The 26,878-nt window shown below is 47.9% G+C and overlaps 1 protein-coding gene across 1 annotated transcript in view; it reads left to right on the forward strand.

Moving 5' to 3' along the window:
• The first annotated feature begins 4,382 nt into the window (after positions 1–4,382).
• The window catches only part of LOC139559132 (E3 ubiquitin-protein ligase TRIM71-like), a 42,971-nt gene continuing 20,475 nt past the window's right edge, over positions 4,383–26,878 (forward strand). The window contains exon 1 of the mRNA XM_071374866.1: positions 4,383–7,604. Coding sequence (XP_071230967.1) covers positions 6,885–7,604 — 720 coding nt within the window. The 5' untranslated portion in view covers positions 4,383–6,884. The remainder of the gene's footprint in view (positions 7,605–26,878) is intronic.

The raw sequence follows: 26,878 nt of genomic DNA on the forward strand, positions 1-26,878 counted from the left end.
CCTGTTTCCCCCTGTCTCTCTCCCTATGTCTCCAAACCCTGTTTCCCCCTGTCTCTCTCCCTATGTCTCCAAACCCTGTTTCCCCCTGTCTCTCCCCCTATGTCTCCAAACCCTGTTTTCCCCTGTCTCTCCCCATATGTCTCCAAACCCTGTTTTCCCCTGTCTCTCTCCCTATGTCTCCAAACACTGTCTTCCTCCATCTCTCTCCCTATGTCTCCAGACCCTGTTTTCCCCTGTCTCTCCCCCTATGTCTCCAAACCCTGTTTCCCCCTGTCTCTCTCCCTATGTCTCCAAACCCTGTTTCCCCCTGTCTCTCTCCCTATGTCTCCAAACCCTGTTTCCCCCTGTCTCTCCCCCTATGTCTCCAAACCCTGTTTTCCCCTGTCTCTCTCCCTATGTCTCCAAACCCTGTTTCCCCCTGTCTCTCTCCCTATGTCTCCAAACCCTGTCTTCCTCCATCTCTCTCCCTATGTCTCCAAACCCTGTTTCCCCCTGTCTCTCTCCCTATGTCTCCAAACCCTGTTTCCCCCTGTCTCTCTCCCTATGTCTCCAAACCCTGTTTTCCCCTGTCTCTCTCCCTATGTCTCCAAACCCTGTTTTCCTCCATCTCTCTCCCTATGTCTCCAAACCCTGTTTCCCTCCATCTCTCTCCCTATGTCTCCAAACCCTGTTTCCCCCTGTCTCTCTCCCTATGTCTCCAAACCCTGTTTTCCTCCATCTCTCTCCCTATGTCTCCAAACCCTGTTTCCCCCTGTCTCTCTCCTTATGTCTCCAAACCCTGTCTTCCTCCATCTCTCTCCCTATGTCTCCAAACCCTGTTTTCCCCTGTCTCTCCCTATGTCTCCAAACCCTGTTTTCCCCTGTCTCTCTCCCTATGTCTCCAAACCCTGTTTCCCCCTGTCTCTCTCCCTATGTCTCCAAACCCTGTTTTCCTCCATCTCTCTCCCTATGTCTCCAAACCCTGTCTTCCTCCATCTCTCTCCCTATGTCTCCAAACCCTGTTTTCCCCTGTCTCTCTCCCTATGTCTCCAAACCCTGTTTTCCCCTGTCTCTCTCCCTATGTCTCCAAACCCTGTTTTCCCCTGTCTCTCTCCCTATGTCTCCAGACCCTGTTTCCCCCTGTCTCTCTCCCTATGTCTCCAAACCTTGTTAACCTCCTTCTTTCGCTCTCATTCTCCAAACCCTCTCTTCTTTCTAATTATATCGGGCAATAAATAACATTCTAAATCACCTGACATTTTTTTTATTGTTTAATCAGACGTAGGCCTATTTGCCTGTGCTTATGGTACACATCTCAATCCCCAGCACTAGAGCCTTCCCCACCCCGGCACCCCCACGTGCAGCGCGAGCAATACGCTAAGCCCCTCCCCTCTTCCTAGCCACGGCTGAAGTGTGTGCCCATTCCTCCAAGTGGTATTAAAGGAGTTTTGTCTGGAAGGAATACAGTTTTTGTCAAAATTGTCATCTCATTGCAGGTTCAGGAGAATTTACGCAGCATGTTCGAATAATGAACGTTAAGTTTAGGAAAAGGGTTAAGGTTGGGGTTAGCAAAAAAAGATACAACTTTTGACGTCAATTTGACAAAAGCTGTAACCCATCTAGACATGACTCTTTTTTAGGGCCTGAACGAATTCACATCGGAAAACCGGCAAGGGATACTGGCAACGGAAGAAGTATCATCCTCTCAGACTCCTGAGCCTGTGTAGGGATCAGATTGGCCTTTGTGACTTTAAGAGAAGTAGAGTGAATGTTATTTAGCGTAAAAATCAAATAAAAATGTAAGGTAGTATGATTTATTTATTTGTTATTGTTATTATTATATATACATTTTTCAAAACATACAGTATTTCGTTTTTGGGGGGGCTATTTTACTACTACTACTATTTTACTACCCCGTACAGTAGGTGGCAGCAATACACCTTATGGGTATTGTCTGCCAATAAACCTTGACGAAGAAGAAGAAAAATAACGTTTAAAGCATTGGAGGATGAGTGTACACATGCCTAAGGCCAGGCGTGAAGCCGGAAGGTCGGCGGAAATGGAGTCCCTAGAGAAAGCAAGAACAAGATGGTTGTCAGGAGTAGTGCAGTGTTATCATAAGGAGACGCGTACTTGGAAAACGGAGGAAGAATGGAGGGAAAAAGAGAGGGAGAGGAGGTCTAAGAGAGAGAGGGAAGAAGAGGGTGAGCTTGAGTCGGATAAAAAACAGTGGAAAAAAGGGAGATGGTTTGTTAAAGAAGAATGGTAGAAAGTGTAAGCAGAGGGAGCTGGAGGAGAAATGGAAGTGAGTGAGAGTGAAGTATCGGAGGTGGTAGGTGTGGGGAAGTTATCGGAGACCGAGGTATGCACTGAGGATCAGGAAAAAGATGAGTCTGTGACAGTAGGAGTTTATGGAAAAAGTGGACTCTTGCCTTTTGGCTGATCCATTTGTGGTTTCACAGTGGGTGAAAAAAATAGTTGGGTCATGTGGAATCGGTGAGGGTAACCAGAAGTGGTCTAGTGATAATTGTTTGTGTTTCTGTTGGATCAGAGGGAGAAGGCGCTCAGAGTAAAACGAATGGGAGCAAGAAAAGTGAATTGTTTCGTTCTCAAGAAAAGGGCACAAATGAAAGGAGTGATAACTGGGGTAGCAGTAAATATAAAAGTTGACCAGCTGAGGGGAAAGATTCACGGTGTATGTGATGATGCTCGTAGTTTGATGCAAAGCAGACAGGGTAGCGAGAGTGGGGAAACAGAAGAGTTATTGTCTGTTCTTTTGAGTTTTGAAGTTGTCTTTGCCCGACAAAGGGAACTTAGGATATACAGTTGAAGTCGGAAGTTTACATACACTTCGGTTGGAGTCATTAAAACTTGTTTTTCAACCACTCCAAAAATGTCTTGTTAACAAACTATAGTTTTGGCAAGTCGGTTAGGACATCGACTTTGTGCATGACACAAGTAATTTTTCCAACAATTGCTTACAGACAGATTATTTCACTTATAATTCACTGTATCACAATTCCAGTGGGTCAGAGGTTTACATACACTAAGTTGACTGTGCCTTTAAACAGCTTGGAAAATTCCAGAAAAGGATGTCATGGATTTAGAAGCTTCTGACAGGCTAATTGACATCATTTGAGTCAATTGGAAGTGTACCTGTGGATGTATTTCAAGGCCTACCTTCAAACTCAGTGTCCCTTGCTTGACGTCGTGGGAAAATCAAAAGAAATCAGCCAAGACCTCAGAAAAAAAAGCATGGGGGTGGCAGCATCATGTTGTGGGGGTGCTTTGCTGCAGGAGGGACTGGTGCACTTCACAAAATAGATGGCATCATGAGGTGGTAAAATTATGTGGATATTTTGAAGCAACATCTCAAGACATCAGTCAGGAAGTTAAAGCTTGGTCGCAAATGGGTCTTCCAAATGGACAATGACCCCAAGCATACTTCCAAAGTTGTGGCAAAATGGCTTAAGGACAACAAAGTCAAGGTATTGAAAAGGCTGTCACAAACCCTGGGCCTCAATCCTATAGAAAATGTATTGGCAGAACTGAAAAAGTGTGTGTGAACAAGGAGGCCTTCAAACCTGACTCAGTTACACCAGCTCTGTGAGGAGGAATGGGCCAAAATTCACCCAACTTATTGTGGGAAGCTTGTGGAAGGCTACCCAAAACGTTTGACCCAAGTTAAACAATTTAAAGGCAATGCTACCAAATACTAATTGAGTGTATGTAAACTTCTGACCCACTGGGAATGTGATGAAAGAAATATAAGCTGAAATAAATCAACTATTATTCTGACATTTCACCTTCTTAAAATAATGTGGTGATCCTAACTGACCTAAGACAGGGGACTATTTACTAGGATTAAATGTCAGGAATTGGCTAAGGTGTATGTAAACTCCGACTTCAACTGTATAAGTTATCATGTACGAGCAAATGTGCCGAATACATTACGTTGTTACAGGTGTCAAGCTTATGGGCACGTGGCAGCAGTGTATTCGAGGGAGGGTCATTGCTATGCAAACGACACACAATTAATCTTCTCCTTTCCCCCCTCTGATAACCAGGTAGCGAATCGCATCTCTGCATGTCTGGCAGACATATCAGTGTGGATGACGGATCACCACTTCAAGCTGAACCTCGGCAAGACGGAGCTGCTCTTCCTCCCGGGGAAGGACTGCCCGTTCCATGATCTCGCCATCACGGTTGACAACTCCATTGTGTCCTCCTCCCAGAGTGCTAAGAACCTTGGCGTGATCCTGGACAACACCCTGTCGTTCTCAACCAACATCAAGGAGGTGACCCGTTCCTGTAGGTTCATGCTCTACAACATTCGCAGAGTATGACCCTGCCTCACACAGGAAGCGGCGCAGGTCCTAATCCAGGCACTTGTCATCTCCCGTCTGGATTACTGCAACTCGCTGTTGGCTGGGCTCCCTGCCTGTGCCATTAAACCCCTACAACTCATCCAGAACGCCGCAGCCCGTCTGGTGTTCAACCTTCCCAAGTTCTCTCACGTCACCCCGCTCCTCCGCTCTCTCCACTGGCTTCCAGTTGAAGCTCGCATCCGCTACAAGACCATGGTGCTTGCCTACGGAGCTGTGAGGGGAACGGCACCTCTGTACCTTCAGGCTCTGATCAGGCCCTACACCCAAACAAGGGCACTGCGTTCATCCACCTCTGGCCTGCTCGCCTCCCTACCTCTGAGGAAGTACAGTTCCCGCTCAGCCCAGTCAAAACTGTTCGCTGCTCTGGCACCCCAATGGTGGAACAAACTCCCTCACGACGCCAGGTCAGCGGAGTCAATCACCACCTTCCGGAGACACCTGAAACCCCACCTCTTTAAGGAATACCTAGGATAGGATAAAGTAATCCTTCTAACCCCCCCCTTAAAAGAGTTAGATGCACTATTGTAAAGTGGTTGTTCCACTGGATATCATAAGGTGAATGCACCAATTTGTAAGTCGCTCTGGATAAGAGCGTCTGCTAAATGACTTAAATGTAAATGTGTGAGAAGTGTGCAGAACGGCATGAGACAAAGGAATGTGTAGTATTGGTGAAAGTAGTAGAATGTGTTAATTGTAGTGTTGTCCATGGAGCTGGGGATCAGAAATGACCCGTGTGAGAGAGGCAGGTTTCCAGGGTTAGAGTAGAGCAGAAGTTGTCATATGCTGAGGCAGTAAAGAAAGTAGAGGAAGATGGGTTAAGGGGGAGGAGTGGTGAGAGTTGTAGATATATACCAGGAACAGAGGGATAGACCAAAAGGTGATACAAGTTTCAGTAAGATTGGATTTTTAACACTTATAGCAATGGTTATCAACTGTACTGCAGGGATGGAACGCAAGTCTCAGAAAATAGAGGTTGTGGTGGCAGCTGCAGAGAGGTATTTGGGTGTGTGAGATTTGACGTCAGAAGAGTTACAGGATGTGTTAAGTGGTGATGTCCCATTCTTTCAGGATGATGGCATGAGGTTGGAATAAATACATTTATTTAGTGGAGTAGGGTGGTGTTAATTTTATTTTATATCATTTAGAAATTAGTGAGTGTAGTGTTAGATAGTAGCGTATTTATTTACACATTTTTTTTTTCAAGCAAAGTATAAGGGAGTTGTACTCCAGTCTAGTAGGTGGCGATAATGCAACAAATTGGATGCCAACCGCTGTTAAAACGCATAGAAGAAGTACACACGCCTATATACAGGACGGGACGGAGAGCGCGGTCAGCGGTAGAAGCGCATCGGGTTGTGTGTGGTGTGTTTATGTTTTATACGCCGTTTATCAGAACGGAAAATAGAACTACAGACAGCCCGATTGAGCCTACAGATTTGTTTTAAACCAGCATTTTGATTGGAGTTCCGTTTGGCTCATGCGAGTGAAGGGGCTCGAGGGCTCCTACCTTTCCCCCTCCAAGGTTCCAGAGAGGCGCGTGGAAAAGCCCTGTGCAGAGAAAGAAGGGGGGTCATAGCGTATGTACGTACCCTAAATGCATACATGCCTGAGTCTTCGACAGTGTGGTTTTAAAAACGGGAACGGTTGTGTTTATTTTGTCGCCAACCGGCAATGAGATCGCGTTGCTGGTGAGCCAGTGCTTTGATGAATAATTTACGGTCTTGTGGTCCGAAAGAGAGCGAACCACAGCCACTGCCGTTTGTAAACCTCTGACGACGTCGGAGAGGGCCCGGATGGTGGACTAGAGAGAGCCGACAAAACGGGTCTGAAACGGGACGAAGTATTTTGACATTGTCGGTAAATTCATTAGGGGCGGTGAGAAGGAGTGATGGTGTGTCGTTGGAGGAGGAGAGAATGAGCTTTGGACACGTCGCGGAGGATCCTATACAAACTCTGCTTTCGGATTATTCTCAAACCCCGCCACATCTAAACCACAACAAACAAATCAAAACTAATATCAGTCCACTCTAAATTACTATTTTCGACATGCGCTCATTAGTATAGTCCATCCAAGAAATCATAGAAGAGGTGTATGTAAAGTTGACTATCATTGTAATGAGTAGTGAATAGTCGGGAGTTGTTCGAAAGCTTCATGCAGGTGTAGTGATTGAATCATTGTGAACTGAAATGAATATTGCACATTTGATTTTCTATAGGAGAATATTTAAAAATCATGCGATCCAGAATTTTAAAAGGGCGTTTCTCTCGGCCTGTATCTGCATATCTGGCGTCAGTTGAGGGTTATGTTTAGGAGAGAACACTTACAGGCCTATCCTATGTGGACTATTTTGACAAATGTTTACTTAAAAAAAAAAAACACATATCTACCTCAAACCTTTGCCTGTTTTCCACAGAACACGACTGGAGAAACAAACGAATGTTTACTAAATGAATACCTCAGTCTCACTAATACCTCACAGGTTCTTATAAAGCGTAGCCTTGTTTAAAACACCTCTGATGGCTTCATTCTCAGACTCTGACCTGCAGACCTGTCCTCTCTGCAAGGAGCTCTGTGGCTCCTCCTCCGCTCCCATCTCTTGTAACTCCTCCACTTCCTCCTCCTCCTCTCACTCGTCCTCCTCCTCCTCCCGGCGCCTCCATGTCCTCCCCTGCCTGCATGCCTTCTGCAGGCAGTGTCTAGAGGGCCAGCGCAGTCATGGGGACCCTCTCAAACTCAGCTGCCCCACCTGCAACCAGAAGGTCTCCATCTCTGAGGCCGGAGTGGACTCTCTCCCTTCCTCCAACTTCCTCTTGAGTAACCTTCTGGACGTGGAGCAGCTCCAACTCGGCCAAAATAAGAACGGTCACCGGGGGGTCAGCGGGTGCTCCATACCCCGGTTCCACCGCGCCCATAGCGGGCTCCGCCCGAGCCGTCTGGGAGGGCCCCAGTGCAGCTCCTGTGACGAGGGGAACCCGGCCAGCTTCCACTGCCTGGACTGCCAGGAGTACCTTTGTGATAACTGCGTCCGAGCCCATCAGAGGGTCCGGTTGACCAAGGACCACTTCATCGAGAGGCTGGCAGAGAGCCTGCAGCATGCAAGCCGAGGCAAGGCCAGCCCCATCGCAGGTGGAGGAAGGGGTGTAGGGTTGTCCCTGACCCAGCCCTTCCAGTCCAACTCCTCCCTGCTGCCTTTGTTCCAGGATAGGATGAGTTTCTGTCAGCACCATGACAACAAGGTAGGGACACGGGAATGAAATGATACACACACACACACACACACACACACACACACACACACACACACACACACTCAAATTACTTTGAGGTCTGGTCCTTTTTGGTACAGGAGGTATTGCCTTCACTCTCTGGATCCAGGAGGTTTCTGGTTGCAGAACCACTACGCTACACTGGCTGCAGCTATAGGTTCCACCCTTACAGCTGCTCTTCATATGGCCGGAGCTACACTGGCTGCAGCTATAGGTTCCACCCTTACAGCTGCTCTTCATATGGCCGGAGCTACACTGGCTGCAGCTATAGGTTCCACCCTTACAGCTGCTCTTCATATGGCCGGAGCTACACTGGTTGCAGCTATAGGTTCCACCCTTACAGCTGCTCTTCATATGGCCGGAGCTACACTGGCTGCAGCTATAGGTTCAACCCTTACAGCTGCTCTTCATATGGCCGGAGTTACACTGGCTGCAGCTATAGGTTCAACCCTTACAGCTGCTCTTCATATGGCCGGAGTTACACTGGCTGCAGCTATAGGTTCCTACCTTACAGCTGCTCTTCATATGGCCGGAGTTACACTGGCTGCAGCTATAGGTTCAACCCTTACAGCTGCTCTTCATATAGCCGGAGTTACACTGGCTGCAGCTATAGGTTCAACCCTTACAGCTGCTCTTCATATAGCCGGAGTTACACTGGCTGCAGCTATAGGTTCAACCCTTACAGCTGCTCTTCATATGGCCGGAGTTACACTGGCTGCAGCTATAGGTTCAACCCTTACAGCTGCTCTTCATATGGCCGGAGTTACACTGGCTGCAGCTATAGGTTCCTACCTTACAGCTGCTCTTCATATGGCCGGAGTTACACTGGCTGCAGCTATAGGTTCCTACCTTACAGCTGCTCTTCATATAGCCGGAGTTACACTGGCTGCAGCTATAGGTTCCTACCTTACAGCTGCTCTTCATATGGCCGGAGCTACACTGGCTGCAGCTATAGGTTCAACCCTTACAGCTGCTCTTCATATGGCCGGAGCTACACTGGCTGCAGCTATAGGTTCAACCCTTACAGCTGCTCTTCATATGGCCATAGTTCTTCTACTGTATACTGGACATTGACCTTTTCACATTCACTCTGTGTACACACACACACACACACACACACACACAGAGCTATGTCGAAAACAAACACCAACATGAACTGTGTATAACCCCCCCCCCCCCTCCCCCCGTACCACAGCAACTTTTTTTTTAAACGGTCACTCATTATAGGTGTTGTTTACAAGATGGCTGCTGTTGTAAATATTAACACACATCCAGTAAGAGTTAACTTTTCCAGTAAGGGCTCTGTTTTCCACTCATTTCTCTCTCACACATCAGGTTAGAGTGTGCGTGTACCCTGGATGTCTCTGCTTTTTTAGATTATATATATATACAGTGGGGAGAACAAGTATTTGATACACTGCCAATTTTGCAGGTTTTCCTACTTACAAAGCATGTAGAGGTCTGTAATTTTTATCATAGGTACACTTCAACTGTGAGAGACGGAATCTAAAACAAAAATCCAGAAAATCACATTGTATAATCTTTAAGTAATTAATTTGCATTTTATTGCATGACATAAGTATTTGATACATCAGAAAAGCAGAACTTAATATTTGGTACAGAAACTTTTGTTTGCAATTACAGAGATCATACGTTTCCTGTAGTTCTTGACCAGGTTTGCACACACTGCAGCAGGGATTTTGGCCCACTCCTCCATACAGAACTTCTCCAGATCCTTCAGGTTTCGGGGCTGTCGCTGGGCAATACGGACTTTCAGCTCCCTCCAAAGATCTTCTATTGGGTTCAGGTCTGGAGACTGGCTAGGCCACTCCAGGACCTTGAGATGCTTCTTACGGAGCCACTCCTTAGTTGCCCTGGCTGTGTGTTTCAGGTCGTTGTCATGCTGGAAGACCCAGCCACGACCCATCTTCAATGCTCTTACTGAGGGAAGGAGGTTGTTGGCCAAGATCTCACGATACATGGCCCCATCCATCCTCCCCTCAATACGGTGCAGTTGTCCTGTCCCCTTTGCAGAAGAGCATCCCCAAAGAATGATGTTTCCACCTCAATGCTTCACGGTTGGGATGGTGTTCTTGGGGTTGTACTCATCCTTCTTCTTACTCCAAACACGGCGAGTGGAGTTTATACCAAAAAGCTCTATTTTTGTCTCATCAGACCACATGACCTTTTCCCATTCCTCCTCTGGATCATCCAGATGGTCATTGGCAAACTTCAGACGGGCCTGGACATGCGCTGGCTTGAGCAGGGGGACCTTGCGTGCGCTGCAGGATTTTAATCCATGACGGCGTAGTGTGTTACTAATGGTTTTCTTTGAGACTGTGGTCCCAGCTCTCTTCAGGTCATTGACCAGGTCCTGCCGTGTAGTTCTGGGCTGATCCCTCACCTTCCTCATGATCATTGATGCCCCACGAGGTGAGATCTTGCATGGAGCCCCAGACCGAGGATGATTGACCATCATCTTGAACTTCTTCCATTTTCTAATAATTGCGCCAACAGTTGTTGCCTTCTCACCAAGCTGCTTGCCTATTGTCCTGTAGCCCATCCCAGCCTTGTGCAGGTCTACAATTTTATCTCTGATATCCTTACACAGCTCTCTGGTCTTGGCCATTGTGGAGAAGTTGGAGTCTGTTTGATTGAGTGTGTGGACAGGTGTCTTTTATACAGGTAACGAGTTCAAACAGGTGCAGTTAATACAGGTAATGAGTGGAGAACAGGAGGGCTTCTTAAAGAAAAACTAACAGGTCTGTGAGAGACGGAATTCTTATTGGTTGGTAGGTGATCAAATACTTATGTCATGCAATAAAATGCAAATTAATTACTTAAAAATCATACAATGTGATTTTCTGGATTTTTGTTTTAGATTCCGTCTCTCACAGTTGAAGTGTACCTATGATAAAAATTACAGACCTCTACATGCTTTGTAAGTAGGAAAACCTGCAAAATCGGCAGTGTATCAAATACTTGTTCTCCCCACTGTATATACAAGATCAACACTAGACTCATCATCAAATACGTCCCTGACCATCTTCCTCTGATCATGAAATGTCCGTCTCCATCTTTAGGAGGATGCATGAACTCAAAGACTTGGCCTCTATTGGTTGACCTAGTTATTATGACTGTATCTGCATTGTTACCCAATATATATATATATATAAACTCAGGAAAAAAAGAAATGTCCTCTCACTGTCAACTGCGTTTATTTTCAGCAAACTTAACGTGGAAATATTTGTATGAACATAACAACATTCAACAACTGAGACATAAACTGAACAAGTTCCACAGACATGTGATTAACAGAAATAGAATAATGTGTCCCTGAACAAAGGGGGGGTCAAAGTAAAAAGTAAGTCAGTATCTGATGTGGCCACCAGCTGCATTAAGTACTGCAGTGCATCTCCTCCTCATGGACTGCAACAGATTTGCCAGTTCTTGCTGTGAGATGTTACCCCACTCTTCCACCAAGGCAGCTGCAAGTTCCCGGACATTTCTGGGGGGAATGGCCCTAGCCCTCACCCTCCGATCCAACAGGTCCCAGACGTGCTCAATGGGATTGAGATCTGGGCTCTTCGCTGGCCATGGCAGAACACTGAGATTCCTGTTTTGCAGGAAATCACGCACAGAATGAGCAGTATGGCTGGTGGCATTGTCATGCCTGAGGGCTATCAACGTTTGAAGCACCTGGTGCGTAGCATAGGGCTCCTGCCTCACCCCTCTCACCCTGCAGGGGTTGGTGGGGCGGTGTCGAAGCAGGGGTTGGGTTGGGGGGGGGGGGCGGTGTCGAGGCAGGGGTTGGTGGGGCAGTGTCGAAGCAGGGGTTGGGTTGGGGGGGCGGTGTCGAGGCAGGGGTTGGGGTTGGGTTGGGGTGGCAGTGTCGAAGCAGGGGTTGGGTCGGGGGGGGCAGTGTCGAAGCAGGGGTTGGGTTGGGGGGGGCAGTGTCGAAGCAGGGGTTGGGTTGGGGAGGGCGGTGTCGAGGCAGGGGTTGGGTTGGGGCGGTGTCGAGGCAGGGGTTGGTGGGGCAGTGTCGAGGCAGGGGTTGGTGGGGCAGTGTCGAGGCAGGGGTTGGGGGGGCAGTCGAAGCAGGGGTTGGGTTGGGGAGGGGGGTGTCGGGGAAGGGGTTGGGTTGGGGAGGGCGGTGTCGAGGCAGGGGTTGGGTTGGGGGGGGCGGTGTCGAGGCAGGGGTTGGGTTGCGGGGGGCGGTGTCGAGGCAGGGGTTGGGTAGGGGAGGGCGGTGTCGAGGCAGGGGTTGGGTTGGGGAGGGCGGTGTCGAGGCAGGGGTTGGGTAGGGGAGGGCGGTGTCGAGGCAGGGGTTGGGTTGGGGAGGGCGGTGTCGAGGCAGGGGTTGGGTTGGGGAGGGCGGTGTCGAGGCAGGGGTTGGGTTGGGGAGGGCGGTGTCGTGGCAGGGGTTGGGTTGGGGAGGGCGGTGTCGTGGCAGGGGTTGGGTTGGGGAGGGCGGTGTCGAGGCAGGGGTTGGGTTGGGGGGGGGGCGGTGTCGAGGCAGGGGTTGGGGGGGCGGTGTCGAGGCAGGGGTTGGGGGGGCGGTGTCGAGGCAGGGGTTGGGTTGGGTGGGGGGTGGTGTCGAGGCAGGAGTTGGGGGGGCAGTGTCGAGGCAGGGGTTGGGTTGGGGGGGGCGGTGTCGAGGCAGGGGTTGGGTTGGGGAGGGCGGTGTCGTGGCAGGGGTTGGGTTGGGGAGGGCGGTGTCGAGGCAGGGGTTGGGGGGGCGGTGTCGAGGCAGGGGTTGGGGGGGCGGTGTCGAGGCAGGGGTTGGGTTGGGTGGGGGGTGGTGTCGAGGCAGGAGTTGGGGGGGCAGTGTCGAGGCAGGGGTTGGGTTGGGGGGGGCGGTGTCGAGGCAGGGGTTGGGTGGGGGGGGCGGTGTCGAGGCAGGGGTTGGGTGGGGGGGGCGGTGTCGAGGCAGGGGTTGGGTTGGGGGGGCAGTGTCGAGGCAGGGGTTGGGTTGGGGGGGGCGGTGTCGAGGCAGGGGTTGGGTGGGGGGGGCGGTGTCGAGGCAGGGGTTGGGTTGGGGGGGCAGTGTCGAGGCAGGGGTTGGGTTGGGGGGGGCGGTGTCGAGGCAGGGGTTGGGGGGGCGGTGTCGAGGCAGGGTTTGGGTTGGGGAGGGCGGTGTCGTGGCAGGGGTTGGGTTGGGGAGGGCGGTGTCGAGGCAGGGGTTGGGTTGGGGGGGCGGTGTCGAGGCAGGGGTTGGGTTGGGTGGGGGTGGTGTCGAGGCAGGAGTTGGGGGGGCAGTGTCGAGGCAGGGGTTGGGTTGGGGGGGGGGCGGTGTCGAGGCAGGGGTTGGTGGGGCAGTGTCGAGGCAGGGGTTGGGGGGGCAGTGTCGAGGCAGGGGTTGGGGGGGCAGTGTCGAGGCAGGGGTTGGGTTGGGGGGGCGGTGTCGAGGCAGGGGTTAGGTTGGGGGGGCGGTGTCGAGGCAGGGGTTGGGTTGGGGGGGCGGTGTCGAGGCAGGGGTTGGGTTGGGGGGGCGGTGTCAAGGCAGGGGTTGGGGGGGCAGTGTCGAGGCAGGGGTTGGGTTGGGGGGGCGGTGTCGAGGCAGGGGTTGGGTTGGGGGGGGGCGGTGTCGAGGCAGGGGTTGGGTTGGGGGGGGCGGTGTCGAGGCAGGGGTTGGGTTGGGGGGGGGGGTGGTGTCGAGGCAGGATTTGGGGGGGCAGTGTCGAGGCAGGGGTTGGGTTGGGGGGGGCGGTGTCGAGGCAGGGGTTGGTGGGGCAGTGTCGAGGCAGGGGTTGGTGGGGCAGTGTCGAGGCAGGGGTTGGGTTGGGGGGGGCGGTGTCGAGGCAGGGGTTGGGTTGGGGGGGGGGGCGGTGTCGAGGCAGGGGTTGGGGGGGCGGAGTCGAGGCAGAGGTTGGGGGGGCGGAGTCGAGGCAGAGGTTGGGTTGGCGGTGCGGTGTAGTGTAGAGTGTTGGTTGGTATTCAAGCAGGGTTGGTGGGTCTGTAAAACGAGGAATGCTAGTTGTTTGGAAATGGTAGTTTGTGTTAGACACACACACACCCACACACACACACACACACACACACACACACACACACACACACACACACACACACACACACACACACACACACACACACGTGTAGCCTACTCCCCTCTTGGAAGTATTGGATTGGGGGTGGGGATGTTGGGGGGTGGGGATGTTGGGGGGTGGGGATGTTGTGGGGTGGGATGTTGGGGGGTGGGAATGCTGTGTGTCTAGAATCCATTGTGGACATTGTATCCAGTTTTACACCCGTTTCCACAACACACAAGTCACTCTCATTGTTGCTCTTTGTCACACACATCCTCCAACCTTTGTCCATGTAAAAGGAGAGAGCCAAGAGACCCGTTCCCTTGTCTACTGGTTGAACACTGTCTTCTGCTTGTGGTTGTTAGGCTGAAACCAGACGTGAAAACACACGCGCAGGGAAATTGAGAGGGGGAAGGGGTTTGCCTCTTAATCAACAATAACTGGTGTGCTCACTCGAGCGCAGTGGGAAGTGTCGACCCATTGGTCACCCGTCTTGGAATATCTGATGGTTAAATGCCGACCCTTCTACCTCCCGAGGGTATTCCACCTCGGGACAAGAAACATTACAAGCTGGCACAACTGTACGAGGTTATAAACAAGCCGGAAAATGTACATCTGGACGTTGTTTTATCTGGTTACTGGTGACTTTAATTCTGCGCCATTAAGACACATGATGCCCAACTTTCATCAACACGTCTCACCTCGCCACTAGGGGTGATAAAATCCTACACCACTGTTATTCTACCCACAAGCAAGCATTACAAGGCCCTCTCTCGTTCCCCTTTCGGCAATTCAGATCATGACTCTGTACTTTAGCTTCCTGTTAACAAGCAGAAGCTCAAACGGGAAGTACCCGTGACTCGCTCCGTTGAGAAATGGTCACCAAAATCAGGTTATGCTACAGGACTGATTTTTTTGCTAGCACTGATTGGAATATGTTTCGGAACTCCGCCGATAACATCGACCAGCTTAACTCTTGAGAATACAGGGGGTGCTATTTTCGCATTAGCATAATTTGCTCTACAGATTAAACTGCCTCTTATTCAATTATTGCTCTTACTATATGCATATAAATAATACCATTGGAAAGAAAACAATCCCTAGTTTCTAAAACCGTTTCAATTTTGTCTCTGAGTGATACAGAAGTCATTCCACAGCACTTTCCATGACCAAGAACATAAAATCAAGATGTGTTATGCTGGCTTCAAAGCTCTGCCTATATATGGTCGTGCCCCCTATGACCCGAAACACACCTCATTGGCCTTCCTCTGGGTGACAAGAGGACGTCAGAGGAAAAATATCTTGTTTATCTGGGACTGACGTGAAATGAGAGCTAATTCTTTGGCGTGACCGACAACTTCCGGTTCTCTATATCGTGCGACCTGGAGCTGCGATTGTCTTCTGTTGTACGGCCATTATTATCTCCGTCTCGAAGTTTGTTTGATACATGTGACCATATCATCGTAATGTATGTTTTTTCAATATAGTTTAATCAGATTATTTGAATTTTTTCGGGAGTTTTGTGGTGTTTACGTTTGAGATCCGTGCCACTCGACCGGTACCTGTGCTAAATGGAGTGGGCAAGGAACAATTCTGAACTGAACCAACGACTCATCTTGACAAAGGACACTTTGATCAACATTCTGATGAAAGATCAGCCATAGTAAGACCCAATTTACGATGTTATATCATATCTGTTGTGCATGTGAACTGGCCGTGGGCGCCTAGCCGAATCTGCCTGGTATAGCTATGCTAATTTAGCGCTACATTTTGTTTTCGTTATAAAACATTTCATAAATCTGAAATATTGTTTGGATTCACCAGATGTTGGGCTTTCAATATCTGTACGCTGTGTATTTTTCTGAAATGTTTTAAAATGAGTAATTAGTTATATGACGTTGGTCTCTGTAATTGTTCTGGCTTGGTCGGCACCTTTTCAGATTGCAGCTGCAATGTAGAACTGTGATTTATACCTGAAAAATGTACATTTAAAAAAAAAAAACTATGCAATTCCATAAATATGTTATCAGACTGTCATCTTACGAAGTTGTTTCTTGGTTAGTGGCAATATATATTTTTATTTCGTCGAATTAGTGATAGCTACTGACGCAGGAAAAGGTTGTTGGGAGTAAAAATATCGTGTCCTTTGCTAACGTGGTTAGCTAATAGATTTACATATTGTGTCTTCCCTGTAAAACATTTAAAAAATCTGAAATGGTGGCTTTATTCACAAGACCTGTATCTTTCATCTGGTGTCTTAGACTTGTGATTTAATGATATTTAGATGCTACAAGTTACTTGTGACGCTATGCTAGCTATGCTACTCAGTGGGGTGGGGGGTGCTACCGGATCAGGGTTGGTGACTCGTGAGAAGTTAACCACCTCCGTCACCGGCTTCATTAGGAAATGCATCGTGACGTTGTCTCCACGGTGACGGTTCACTGCATCCCCAATAAAAGGCCCTGGATCAACACTGAGGTTGGAGCTTAACTAAAGGACAGGGTTACCACACAGGGTGATCAGACAACCCTGATGCTACTGCTGAGGACAGGAACAAGTACAAGAAGTCCCATTATGACCTCCGCAGAGTCATCAAATGAGCAAAAGGACAATATAATATAGGAATGAGTTGGGAATCCTATTACACAGGGGCAGGGGGCTACAGTCTGTTATGGATTTCAAAGGAAGACCCAGCCATGATCTGCCCAACGATCTGCCCATCTGCACTTTCACAGTACCCTACACACTGAGCCTGTATATAGCTTGCTTACTTTTGCTTACTTTCTCATGTTCTTCTTATTTTTATTTCTCATGTGTTTTTGTTCTACCTTGTTATTTATAGTATTACATTAATATTGATTACTGCGTTGTTGGGTTTAGAGCTGCAAGAAAGGCTTTTCAGAGTACTTGTGTTGTTAGTACCCAGGAGAATTGTAGTGCAGCAGCTGTATCTGGCCTCCCACAGAGTCTCTTCCTGTGTCGCGCTGAAATGATTCCCCAAGGGAACGACTGGCTTTAGGTTCATACAGCCGTAACATGGACCTTTTCTCATTTGAGGAAAAAATCTGTCCTCCATTCTTGCTCCGCCGTCCCCTCTCCTCCGTGACCAGGAAACTGATGAGTTGTTGAGATGTCAGTTCGTTAGTAGGCGACTTGAAGTTTTACCAAGGATAGGTTGAATACATAAGACTAAGTCCTTCATGGAAGAGTTTTGAAATCTGCCACACCCCCTTTGAATCAGCTTTTGTTTTGTCAGCGGAGAAATGCATACACACGTTTAAAAACGATACGCTACTTAGCGTTTTATCTAGAAAATGTCTTGCACAACTAACAATTAGTTTTTAAAATATCTTTACATATTTATTTTGGGATCTACCCCTGAAAACTTCATTTGCCTGATGAGTCTCAGTTCATACGAGCACATTTTCGTCCAAGTTCCCTCTCCTCGATTACCTTCTGACCTTTGTCAAAAGGAGGCGCGAGAGGATGCAGGAGTTGAGCCAATACAATTGAGAAAAGGCCCTGATCAGAGAGACATCGGAAAGGAGAGCCTTATCTGACACACACGGACAGTCAGTTTGTGAGGCCTTAGGAGGAAACTTGACCCAGGGCTGAGACCGATACAACAGCAAAGGAATTCTCGTAACTGAATTTTGGCCTCCTCAAGTTTCTCCCTGTACACTCGCACACACACACATCTGGGATTCCCTAGCTCTCTGCAGCTCTGTGTTTCTCATCAGCATGTTGAAGACAGTAGTTATGAATGTGATGGAGTAGCTGTTGACTGTCCATACACCTCATGGAATAGACCTTTGTCTGGTCTGGGCTTTGCACACAGACAGACACACACACACTGTATTAACCTTCGGTGCTGTGTGTTTGTGTGTAGGACAGGCATTGAACTTTGAGTTTCTTTTTCTTCCTGCATCTCCCATCTGTGGGCACTTATCCTACGAAGATTTGTGTGTGTTTGTGTTTCTGAGCGGCCAGCAGAGTTTGATTATGTGAAGTCTGACTTCCAGGGTATTAATTCACAACATGTGCCTCACAATTTGGATGACTGCCCCAATGTTTCCTCAGTGTCTCCCTCATGGTGTGTCAGGGCAGCTTTGATGTTGATCTGTCTGCTGTATTGACTTAATGGATAGAGAGAGACATTTGTGGAGTCTGACCGATTTATAACAGTTCACCGATTTTTGTATTATCGGTAATGGACAAACTCAACCGATATTCAATAAATATAATGGAAAAAAAGGGGAATCTCATGCTGATCAGAACACTTGCTGCCATTTTCCATGATGTCATTATTGTCACAATGTATGAAATCAACGTTTGAAGCATAGTTAATGGACAATTGCTGTTTTGGATGGACATCTAGGACGATTCAGTGTGGAATAATGACACTTTTATTATCAGTTAGTTTTGTCCCCCAAGAAATGGGTATCGGGACCCCCCCCCCCCCCCCCCCAAAAAAAACATTTTGGTCGGGCTCTCTCTATATATTTTTTCCTCTTTCCTCATATTTCTGTTATTTTCCTCGTCCTCTAGTCACCCTCCTGTTTTCCGCTCCACCCCTCCATCACCTGCTGCCTGGCTGAAGAGGCCAGCTCACTGTTGTAACCGGCCAATCATATTGCTCACTGCCAGCCGCCGCCCCCGTCTGTCGTATCTGGACCAGTTTACATCAGCGTTTGTGTGTGGCAGCAAGCCAACGGGAGTTCCCTAATGGGATTGAGAGCAGGAGCGTTGGAAAGGGAGGAATTGTAACAGGGCTGGATTGTCAGGATTGGAATGGGGGCAGGCTCTCTCTCCTTCTCCCCCTCTCCCATATATTCTTCTCTTTAATCAGGAAAGCCCAGATAAGACCTTGATGAGGGCCGAGCAGGAAGCTATGCATCTGTGTGTGACAGCCCGATCAGGGTATGGGTCATAGAGCGTGCATCAGTGATCCCTTCTCCTCTGGCACCTGCTTCTAAAGCTGGTAGAATGGTACGTGCCCCATCACACCAGAGCCACATAGTCAGACTCCCTCTCTATACCCTCATCTTTCCCTCCCTCCCCTTCTCCTCCCTCTCTATACCCTCATCTTTCCCTCCCTCCCCTTCTCCTCTCCTCCCTCTCTATACCCTCATCTTTCCCTCCCTCCCCTTCTCCTCTCCTCCCTCTCTATACCCTCATCTTTCCCTCCCTCCCCTTCTCCTCTCCTCCCTCTCTATACCCTCATCTTTCCCTCCCTCCCCTTCTCCTCTCCTCCCTCTCTATACCCTCATCTTTCCCTCCCTCCCCTTCTCCTCTCCTCCCTCTCTATACCCTCATCTTTCCCTCCCTCCCCTTCTCCTCTCCTCCCTCTCTATACCCTCATCTTTCCCTCCCTCCCCTTCTACTCTCCTCCCTCTCTATACCCTCATCTTTCCCTCCCTCCCCTTCTCTCCTCCCTCTCTATACCCTCATCTTTCCCTCCCTCCCCTTCTCCTCTCCTCCCTCTCTATACCCTCATCTTTCCCTCCCTCCCCTTCTCCTCCCTCTCTATACCCTCATCTTTCCCTCCCTCCCCTTCTCCTCTCTTCCCTCTCTATACCCTCATCCCTCCCTCCCTCTTTCTCCTCTCATCCTTCTCTATACCCTTGTCCCTTCTCTTCTATAACCTATCTAGAGGAACTGTATCTTGTTGTTGACCCTGCTGGGCTGAGGCATGGACGTGATAGAAAATGATAGAATTTCCTTACAGCTTGTGGTGGAGTATATGTTTGTGTTGACGCGTGTGTGCATTTGTGTGTATGTGACAGACCGAGAGGGACAGTTAAACCTGTGAATTCTGTATTCAGAGCAATATACTCGATTGGTGAATTTCTATGCGGGCCGACACCCGTGTCTCACTGGTCAATGGCTCCTGCAGACCTGCTCCGACTTGGTGCCTAGGCCACTGCTACTTTTCAGCTTGCATTTACATTACAATGGCTCACTGTGAACATGTGTTAACACCTTCTCACAAAGAGCTGTCTTGACAAGTCCTCGGTGTCAGCCCTAGCAATATGAAAACACCGTTTCCCCCAGAAATAACACTAGGGCTACTTGAACATAATCACTGGTGACATAAGTGACCATAAGTAAACTATTCTTAGCCCTTGGGGACAAATGGCAGTATTTGGCGCTAGCCTTTGTGTCCACCCGGCTGTTAGTCACTGTTCCATGCAATCTGGCATTAAGGAGTACACCACATCAGTCACTGGCTTCATCAATAAGTTAATCGATGACGTCGTCCCCGCAGTGACTGTGCGTACATACCCCAACCAGAAGCCATGGATTACAGGCAACATTCGCACTGAGCTAAAGGGTAGCGCTGCCGCGTTCAAAGAGCGGGACTCTAACTACGCCCTCCGACGAACCATTAAACAGGCAAAGCGTCAATACAGGACTAAGATCGAATCGTACTACACCGGCTCCGAAGCTCTTCGGATGTGGCAGGGCTTGCAAACTATTAGACTACAAAGGGAAGCACAGCCGAGAGCTGCCCAGTGACACGAGCCTACCAGACGAGCTAAGTAACTTCTATGCTCGCTTCAAGGCAAGTAACACTGAAACATGCATGAGAGCATCAGCCGTTCCGGACGACTGTGTGATCACGCTTTCTGCAGCCGATGTGAGTAAGACCTTTAAACCGTTCAACATTCACAAGGCCGCTGGGACAGACGGATTACCAGAACGTGTACTATGAGCATGCGCAGACCAATTGACAAGTGTCTTCACTGTCATTTTCAAACTCTCCCTGACTGATTCTGTAATAACAACATGTTTCAAGCAGACCACCATAGTCCCTGTGCCCAAGAACACTAAGGTAACCTGCCTAAATGACTACCGACCCGTAGCACTCGCATCTGTAGCCATGGAATGCTTTGAAAGGCTGGTCATGGCTCGCATCAACACCATTATCCCAGAAACCCTAGACCCACTCCAATTTGCATACCCAATTTACATCCTGCTCCAACAGATCCACAGATGATGCAACAGATCCACACTGCCCTTTCCCACCTGGACAAAAGGAACGCCTATTTGAGAATGCTATTCACTACAGCTCAGCGTTCAACACCATAGTACCCTCAAAGCTCATCACTAAACTAAGGACCCTGGGACTAAACACCTCCCTCTGCAACTGGATCCTGGACTTCGTGATGGGTCGCCCACAGGTGGTAACGGTAGGTAATAACACATCCGCCATGCTGATCCTCAACACGGTGGCCCCTCGGGTGCGTGCTCAGTCCCCTCCTGTTCTTCCTGTTCACTCATGACTGCACGACTAGGCACGACTCCCAACACCATCAAGTTTGCCAATGACACAACAGTGCTAGGCCTGATCACTGATGACGATGAGACAGCCTATACACCTGACCGTATGGTTCAACGACGACAACCTCTACCTCAACGTGATCAAGACAAAGGAGATGATTGTGGACTACAGGAAAAGTAGTACCATGCACGCCCTCATTCTCATCGAAGGGCTGTAGTGGAGCAGGTCGAGGTGTCCACATCACCAACAAACTAACATGGTCCAAGCACACCAAGACATCACGACAAAACCTATTCCCCCTCAGGAGACTGAAAAAATGTGGCATGGGTCCTCAAATCCTCAAAAGGTTTTACAGCTGCACCATCGAGAGCATCCTGACGGGTTGCATCACTGCCTGGTATGGCAACTGCTTGGCCTCAAGGCGCTACAGAGGGTAGTGCGTACGGACCAGTACATCACTGGGGCCAAGCTTCCTGCCATTCAGGACCTCTATACCAGGTGGTGTTAGAGGAAGGCCCTAAAAATGGTCAAAGACTCGAGCCACCCAAGTCATAGACTGTTCTCTCTGCTGCGGTACCGGAGCGCCAAGTCTAGGTTCAAGAGGCTTCTTAACAGCTTTTACCCCCTAAGCCACGAGACTCCTGAACATCTAATTAAATGGCTACCCAGACTTTTTGCATTGCCCCCCCCCCCCCCCCCCCCCCCCACCATTCTACGCTGCTGCTACTCTGTTATTATCTATGCATAGTCATTAACTCTACCTACATGTACTTATTACCTCAATTACCTCGACATCGGTGGCCCCGCACATTGACTCTGTACTGGTACCCCCTGTATATAGCCCTGCTATTGTTATTTTACTTCTGCTCTTTTAATCATTTGTTATTCTTATCTCTTACCTAAAAAAAATATTTTATTAAAACTACAATGTTGTTTAAGGGCTTGTAAGTAAGAATTTCACTAATGTCTACAACTGTTGTATTTGGTGCATGTGACAAATAACATTTGATTTGATCTGTCAGGGTATGGAAATATCTGCTATGTGGGGCTAGTAACATATATTATTATAGGAAAGGACTCAATGTGAGCAATAATGGTGGTTCCACAGAAAAGTTTTTTCTTCCATTTTTTATTTTTTCCCAAGGCAGCCGTCCCCCCTCCACTATATCCCTGTTGCTACAAGGAATGTAAACTCTGGTTCCAAAATACCCTCACAATGCTATTGCTAACCCTAGTAGTAACGTCCGGTGCACTAATGAAATACAATAACTCACTTCCCCATTTTTTTTATGGGTGTGGTTGAGCGTGTGTGACATTCATCCCCTTCCCAGAAGGCCCCCAGGCTCCCCAGTCCACACCCCATTTCACACATCATCCAGGTTTTCCTTTCTCTGGTGTGTGTGTGGATGCATTTGCATAGGTTTTATGTGTAATGTAACTGCTTTTGGGTGTGTCTGCATGTGGAATCAAGTGTTATCTTCTCCTGTCATTGGCAGTTGTACCTTTCTGAGTTTGTTTTACCATCACACACCAGTTGTACCATCTAGGATAGGGATCAATAACTAGATTCAGCCCCAAACAACAGGTATAATTTAACAAAAATATAGTCATTTCAGACCTTGCTTACATGTGTATACGATCACGTACAGTATCTCTCTATTATGGATGTGATTACTTTGGGAAATATTTCCTAAAATAACTTGACTAGCTGGTGTTTTTAGTCCCCAAAAAACAACTTGCTCAGAAAACCACCAGTTTGGGAACCCTGATCTAGGGGCTGCTCCGTCGCACACCATGTAGGGGCTGCTCCGTCGCACACCATCTAGGGGCTGCTCCGTCGCACACCATGTAGGGGTTGCTCCGTCGCACACCATGTAGGGGTTGCTCCGTCGCACACCATGTAGGGGCTGCTCCGTCGCACACCATGTAGGGGCTGCTCCGTCGCACACCATCTAGGGGCTGCTCCGTCGCACACCATGTAGGGGTTGCTCCGTCGCACACCATCTAGGGGCTGCTCCGTCGCACACCATCTAGGGGCTGCTCCGTCGCACACCATGTAGGGGCTGCTCCGTCGCACACCATGTAGGGGCTGCTCCGTCGCACACCATGTAGGGGTTGCTCCGTCGCACACCATGTAGGGGCTGCTCCGTCGCACACCATCTAGGGGCTGCTCCGTCGCACACCATGTAGGGGTTGCTCCGTCGCACACCATGTAGGGGCTGCTCCGTCACACACCATGTAGGAGTTGCTGTAGCGATGGCTATTTGAATTTTCACTATTCAAAGAAGGGCAATTCCATGGTAACAGAATTATGCTGAGACTTTAAAATGTAAGCCCAGCAAACTGTTGATTTCACATTTTAACAAACCATTGCACTCAATGCATATTTACGCAGTAAAAAAAACTAATTTACTGGGAGCAACTGTGCAGAAGCATCCAAACAGTTTTTCCAGTAAAAAATGTTTTGTAACATTTTCTGTGTAAATTGTTAAAAGTAGTCCTTGTGCATAGAGGTCTATGGTTTGTTAAACTTTTGAAATCAATGGTTTTTGTTTGGTGTACATTTTATTCACATACTGGAACCACGCCCATCCCTAGTAGCGTCTCTTCTTTCTTTTGAAATGGTAATTTGTCATTTTTATTAGGATCCCCATTAGCTAACGCCGTAACGCTAGCTAATCTTCCTGGGGTCCAACACCAATTAACAAGACATTACAAACAACAACAAATCGACTTCACAAACGTTCAATACAGACAATTAAAATACCTGACAGGAAACACATTTAACATTCAGTTGATTCTTTCCATTTCCTGTCCAGTCATATGGTCCATCACATTAATGTTCTTTTATTTTTTTCTTGACGGTGGATTTACTTTTTTCCTGAGAAATATGGATTGATAAAGAGTTCCATTCAGCTATGGCTCTATATAAAACTGTAGATTTAAGGCAATTTGTCCTTGGCTTTGGTTGTCTTCACCGACCCTGAATTTGCCTGTCTGGTTTGGTGGTTATGCGTGTTATGGTAAAGCTTTATTGGGACCTGAGAGCTGAACATAGGGAGCTGCTCTTAGCTTTATGGTCGAGGGTGACACAGCCTGCGTGGAGGGGTCATAAACAGTTAAAAAGCAGCTATTATGGCTACCGACCATCCCTAGCAAACACCTGGTTGTGATCAGGAGTGGATTGGGGTGGTGGTGTCGTGACTTTTGTTGGTTAATCATTTTCCCCTAAAGTCCTTGTCTGGTTTTAGAATTTCCGGTGTGGATTTTACCCCTTTACCTTGGTAGTACACCTATGGCGTCTGTTGTTCCCTGAAACACACCTCCTGTTTTTCATGTTTCTGTCTGTTTTGTTTGTTGTGACTCAGGCTCATGGAATGCCCAGAGAGAGTGTGTGTGTTGGAGGCTATATGAAGCTACTCCTGCTGCTGCATGGGGGGGCAACTCCAGTCCTCGGGGGCCTGATTTGGTGTCACTTTTCTCCATCCCTAGCAAACACCTGATTAATCAAATTGCATTCTAAACTGAAGATCCTGATTAGGTGATTATTGGAGTCAGCTGTGTTAGCTGGGGCTGGGGCAAAACTCTGACACCTATCAGGCCCTCGAGGACTGGAATTGCCCACCCCTGTGATAGTCAGTCAATAATATTGACTCCATTCCAGGAACCGTGTTATATAATCCACAAGAAACTCCAGCCGTGTGTGTATGGTGTGTTTGACAGGTTTAAGGACTCATTGTTGCAGCTGACACATGATAGTGGTGGAGAAGACTCTATAGTAAGTAGCAGCTGACACATGATAGTGGTGGAGAAGACTCTATAGTAAGTAGCAGCTGACACATGATAGTGGTGGAGAAGACTCTATAGTAAGTAGCAGCTGACACATGATAGTGGTGGAGAAGACTCTATAGTAAGTAGCAGCTGACACATGATAGTGGTGGAGAAGACTAGTCACGTTATACAGCTGGCCGTATAATTTATCTCCAGTTAAAACGTGACACCACTGTTCTCACAAACATCGGTCTTCTCTCTGCAAGTCTCTTCTCCCCATGTTAAACTCTACTAGGTTATCTCATTTCAACATCTCAACCGTGCTTGACACAACAATGGTCAAAATCCTTCAGCCAGTTTCTCTCTTCTCAGAAAGGTGAAACATGTTCTTGTCTAACGATCAACTGGAATATGGGAATATTAACGATCAACTGGAATATGGGAATATTAATGATCAACTAGAATATGGGAATATGAACGAGCAACTAGAATATGGGAATATGAACGAGCAACTAGAATATGGGTATAAAGTCATGCTTATCTACTTGTTTTCCGTCGTTTGTATATCAAAGTTGTTGTTTTGGTTAGTCTAATCTCTCAAAGGTTTAAGAAGTAAATTAAAAACATGACAAGTGGGACGAGAGCGTTTTAGGATCTAATGATCAGGATGTGTGGATCGGTTTCAGTGCCAACACATTGTATTTGAATTCCATAATTCAGAATTTGTATTAGGGTTTTGAATATGTTAGGATATTGAGTTTGAATTTGTAATACACATTGAATCATTGAATTCATAAATGTAACTTCATTATTTGAAACTGAATTGAAGGAATATTGCATTGAATATTCAAGTTTAATATTTATATATTCAGTTTTAGTATGGTAGATATTGCATTCATTGTCTCTGTATCGAGTTTACAAACTGTAATTTCAAGTTGATCAAAGTTTCATATTCCTTCCCAGATGCATTCAGATTCAGTTTTCAAATTCACTTTCAAAACCAGCGACAACATCCTGGTACTTTGCGAGCCAGGTGAGGTAGTGGTAAACAGACATTTCTGGTGGTTTCTGAAGCCAAAGTGGCATGTTGAATACATTTTTTTCTTCCTATGAATTTAGCTCTAGCATTTGAACCGTTTTGGCTATACGCTATTGTAAGACTCTCTGGAACAAGGAAGTGCCTTCTGTTTCCCTCTATGATGATTACAGGCCACGCAGGACACAGAAGGGAGTGTCACAATTTTTTATTGCTGCCCCCATAAGAATATAGTTGAATAGCCCTGTCTTCTAAGGATAGCCTTTCCACTCCCTATTTAACCTTGTTGTGACTGACTGGGTTCGAACCAGGTCCCCCGCATGTCACAAGACTGTGTTAGCCCACTTAGATAAAGCCTATAGGGATTAGTTCAGGAAGCTAACACAAGTCTTCAGCAAGGTTCATCGAACCACCCCGGTAACATTTCCACCCCCCTTTGACTAAGATCCCGGCACCAATATATATTTAAAAAAATATTTTATTTTATTTATTTAACCTTTATTTAACTAGGCAAGTCGTTTTTAAGAGCAAATTCTTATTTACAATGACGGCCTACCGGGGAACAGTGGGTTAACTGCCTTGTTCAGGGGCAGCACGGCAGATTTTTACCTTGTCAGCTCGAGGATTCGATCCAGCAACCTTTCGGGTTACTGGCCCAACGCTCTAACCACTAGGCTACCTGCCTCGTTCCAAATCAGGCCTACTGCACAACACCACTTTCTGTGGCAAGCAGAAGGATCTGTGGACCCCATTTGAATGAGAGTGCAACAGAGGTGGTTTGGTGATCCATTCGTGTGATGAGCAACCTTGTAAACGTGTTAGTTTGGCTGATGGGGTTCTAACAGACAATGCAACTTTTCATGTCTCAGACAAGTTACTCATCACCCGAGCGTGATTTAACCTTTATTTAACTAGGCAAGTCGTTTTAAGAGCAAATTCTTATTTACAATGACCTTTGTTACACTTCACCCCCCCCCCCCCCCCCCTTGACCTCCTCCTTGAAGAAACTCATCCAAGTCACAGAACCAATGCCTAGGCTTTAGCTCAGCAGGCAAATGCAGTCTTAACCCTGTAAGTCACATGTTACCCTTATGACTACCCTTGCCGGAAGAGACTTGAAACG

The sequence above is a fragment of the Salvelinus alpinus genome, chromosome 29 (genome assembly GCF_045679555.1).
Source record: "Salvelinus alpinus chromosome 29, SLU_Salpinus.1, whole genome shotgun sequence".
Lineage (NCBI taxonomy): Eukaryota > Metazoa > Chordata > Actinopteri > Salmoniformes > Salmonidae > Salvelinus > Salvelinus alpinus.